General features: G+C 37.9%; 1 protein-coding gene across 6 annotated transcripts in view; it reads left to right on the top strand.

The window, feature by feature from the left end:
• LOC125033590 overlaps positions 1 to 2,500 on the top strand; it is a 185,690-nt gene that overhangs the window by 24,980 nt on the left and 158,210 nt on the right. For 2 of the 6 annotated variants that reach the window (XM_047625237.1, XM_047625239.1), the window contains exon 2: positions 1 to 204. This exon is cut by the window's left edge and continues 515 nt beyond it. The exons of the other annotated variants lie outside the window; for them this stretch is intronic. In XM_047625237.1, coding sequence (XP_047481193.1) covers positions 70 to 204 — 135 coding nt within the window. In that variant the 5' untranslated portion in view covers positions 1 to 69. The remainder of the gene's footprint in view (positions 205 to 2,500) is intronic. 6 annotated transcript variants of the gene reach the window in all.

Here is a 2,500-nt window from a genome sequence, read left to right on the forward strand (position 1 = left end):
CCTTGAGCAGGGCACCACCACCTGTTTCTCCTCCACCTCCACCTCCACCTCCTCCTCGAGCGGACCAGCATGCAGGCCGCCCTTCTTGTCCGCAACAAAAGGACGAAGAAGCGCAAGGACAGTAAGACTCTGTCCTTGGCCAGCCTTCCTCCCCATGTGGCCACCAAGCCAATCAACCCCTTTCCAAGATACAATCCTGTCCAGGTAAGTCTCTCTTTCTCTCCTCCAAAGCCTTACGATTGCCCTTTCAAAGCCTAAAAACGCCTTTCTCCTTCCACTCAGCGCATTGCCCTCCCCGGACGCCTGTCGTCTGGAGGTCCAACACTAACTCCCAACACCACAAGGGATAGACAAGTAGAACCTGAAGTAGTGAGAGCCCAAGTAGCCTGCTCTCCCCGTAGTAGTCTGGCAAGGGAAACAGTGCCGTAGGACGCACATAACCATGTTCCTCACTCCCTTGCTTTTTTCTCTCTGATGAACGTGCATGCCTCGCCTATGTTGTATTGTGTATGCTCTATCTGCAGTCTTATTCCAGGATTCTTCTCAGGTAGGTAAAGTAGAGGAATAAATAGATAATAATGGATAATGTATAATTAAAATCCAGGTGCTTCGTGAGATAAAAGCGTCTGGGAAGACTGACTCGCCATTTATCATATTGCATATGTCATTGTCACCATATAGGAAATAAAAAGAAAGTTCATTTCTGCGATCATGTGTTTTCTGCATTGTGGCCTTTTTTTGTTTGTTTTTAATTTAGATTGCTTTATGATTTAATCATTTTCTCTCCTACATTTTATTCATCCAATTTTTTTTCTCTTTCCTCATTATTTTAATATTTTATTCCATTTATTCCCCTTTTCAGCGCATTATGTACAAAATCGTCCAGCGCATATTGTCAGTATTATTCAAAATTATGTTTCGTTATGTATCCTACGCGATTTTGCATCAGTACTGCACTTATGTGTGGTGACGTTTCTTACAAAAGCATTAATTTTTCTACGTAATCTTATTGGGGGAAATATTTATGGAGGACAGCTTGTATACTCAGCATGGTATTTTAAAAAGTGTGTATTGTTAAATATTCCGGGTGTGGTCAATATAAGCATTATTTTCTAAGCCGTCTCTGATAATGACTAAGGAAATACTGAAAATACGGTATATATGAAGACCAGATTATGAAGAGTAACTTCGATTGTAATATTTAGAGATCATGTGTCTCATTTTGTACTTATTTTGCCGTATTGTTCCACGTTTGACTTCTCTCAGCGTGTGGAATGTAAGGATTCGGTTGTTTGTATACTATCCTTCTTTTCAGTTATTATTATGGTTATTATGATTATCTGCCCAGGAGCCCCGCCCCTTTTCCGTAGCTAAGACCCTGATTGGTTGAGATGGCGTACGTGATGCTATTATTATTAATATTATTTTTAAGTGTTTACAGTTCTATTATCAGACCTTCTTATTCCCTATGATGATATAATAAAATTTAACATAAAACTTAAATAACAATTATGATTTCACACTTCAGATACGGTGTTCAAAAGATAAACATAGCACGCATTTGGGTCGAAGTTAAAGATAAAGCATAGTAGACAGAAAACCGCGTATTATATAAGCTAGTTACATGATACTATTACGTAACTGACTAAAATATATTTTTCACTACACCAAAGGTCCTTAAGGGTCAAATTATACATGTAATTATTTTGCTGCTAAGAATACCCGACAGAGGACTATATAATCTTTTGACAGCAGAGATAGGTTCCTTAATGTAGGCTTTGGTAATATCAAACACAAGACGTCCATGTTATTTTATTTTATTTATCGTTAATTTGATACAATTCGTGCAGTTCAAATGGGTAAATAAGGAATTTCATTTTATCATATATAACACTTAAATAAAATTTAAAACAAACAAACAAGATAATTGAGAGATCCCTCGAGGGCCCTCCGAGACCCCCCCCCAAAAAAAAAAACAAAAAAAAAAAACGCCTAGCCACGCCCCTCCCGGCAGCAGAGGGGAGGAAAACTACTCAAGAGAACAGCCACTCTGCGGACACCAGGATCATCTCAGCAAATTACCAACTAACACCTGTTATTTATAGTTCAAAGACATTAAATGTGTCTCATCGGCAACAGAAAGGTCTAGAAATGACTTGTAGTGACCTGCCTTTATTATAAGATTACTTCACCAGAGTGGCTGTTCCTTTGAGCATTTTCCCTCCCCTGTTCAGTGGTATGGGATAATTCATACGTTTACAAATCGGATTTCACTGCCTATATTAGCTAATTCTCAATAGTATCTGTCTCCTTTTAATCTATATTTAACAACCAAATAGGCTGCATTCGGTTACGATATTACCCTTGATTTCGACAATAATACAATCCATGTTTTTTTTGTTTTTAATTCTAAATTGTTTATGCTTATTCTTTCTAAATTGCTTATGCTTTAAAATAATTTTCTCTTGGATCGCAAAGCATGAGGACATTCAGAATGAAG

Source organism: Penaeus chinensis, chromosome 16 (assembly GCF_019202785.1).
Source record: "Penaeus chinensis breed Huanghai No. 1 chromosome 16, ASM1920278v2, whole genome shotgun sequence".
NCBI lineage: Eukaryota > Metazoa > Arthropoda > Malacostraca > Decapoda > Penaeidae > Penaeus > Penaeus chinensis.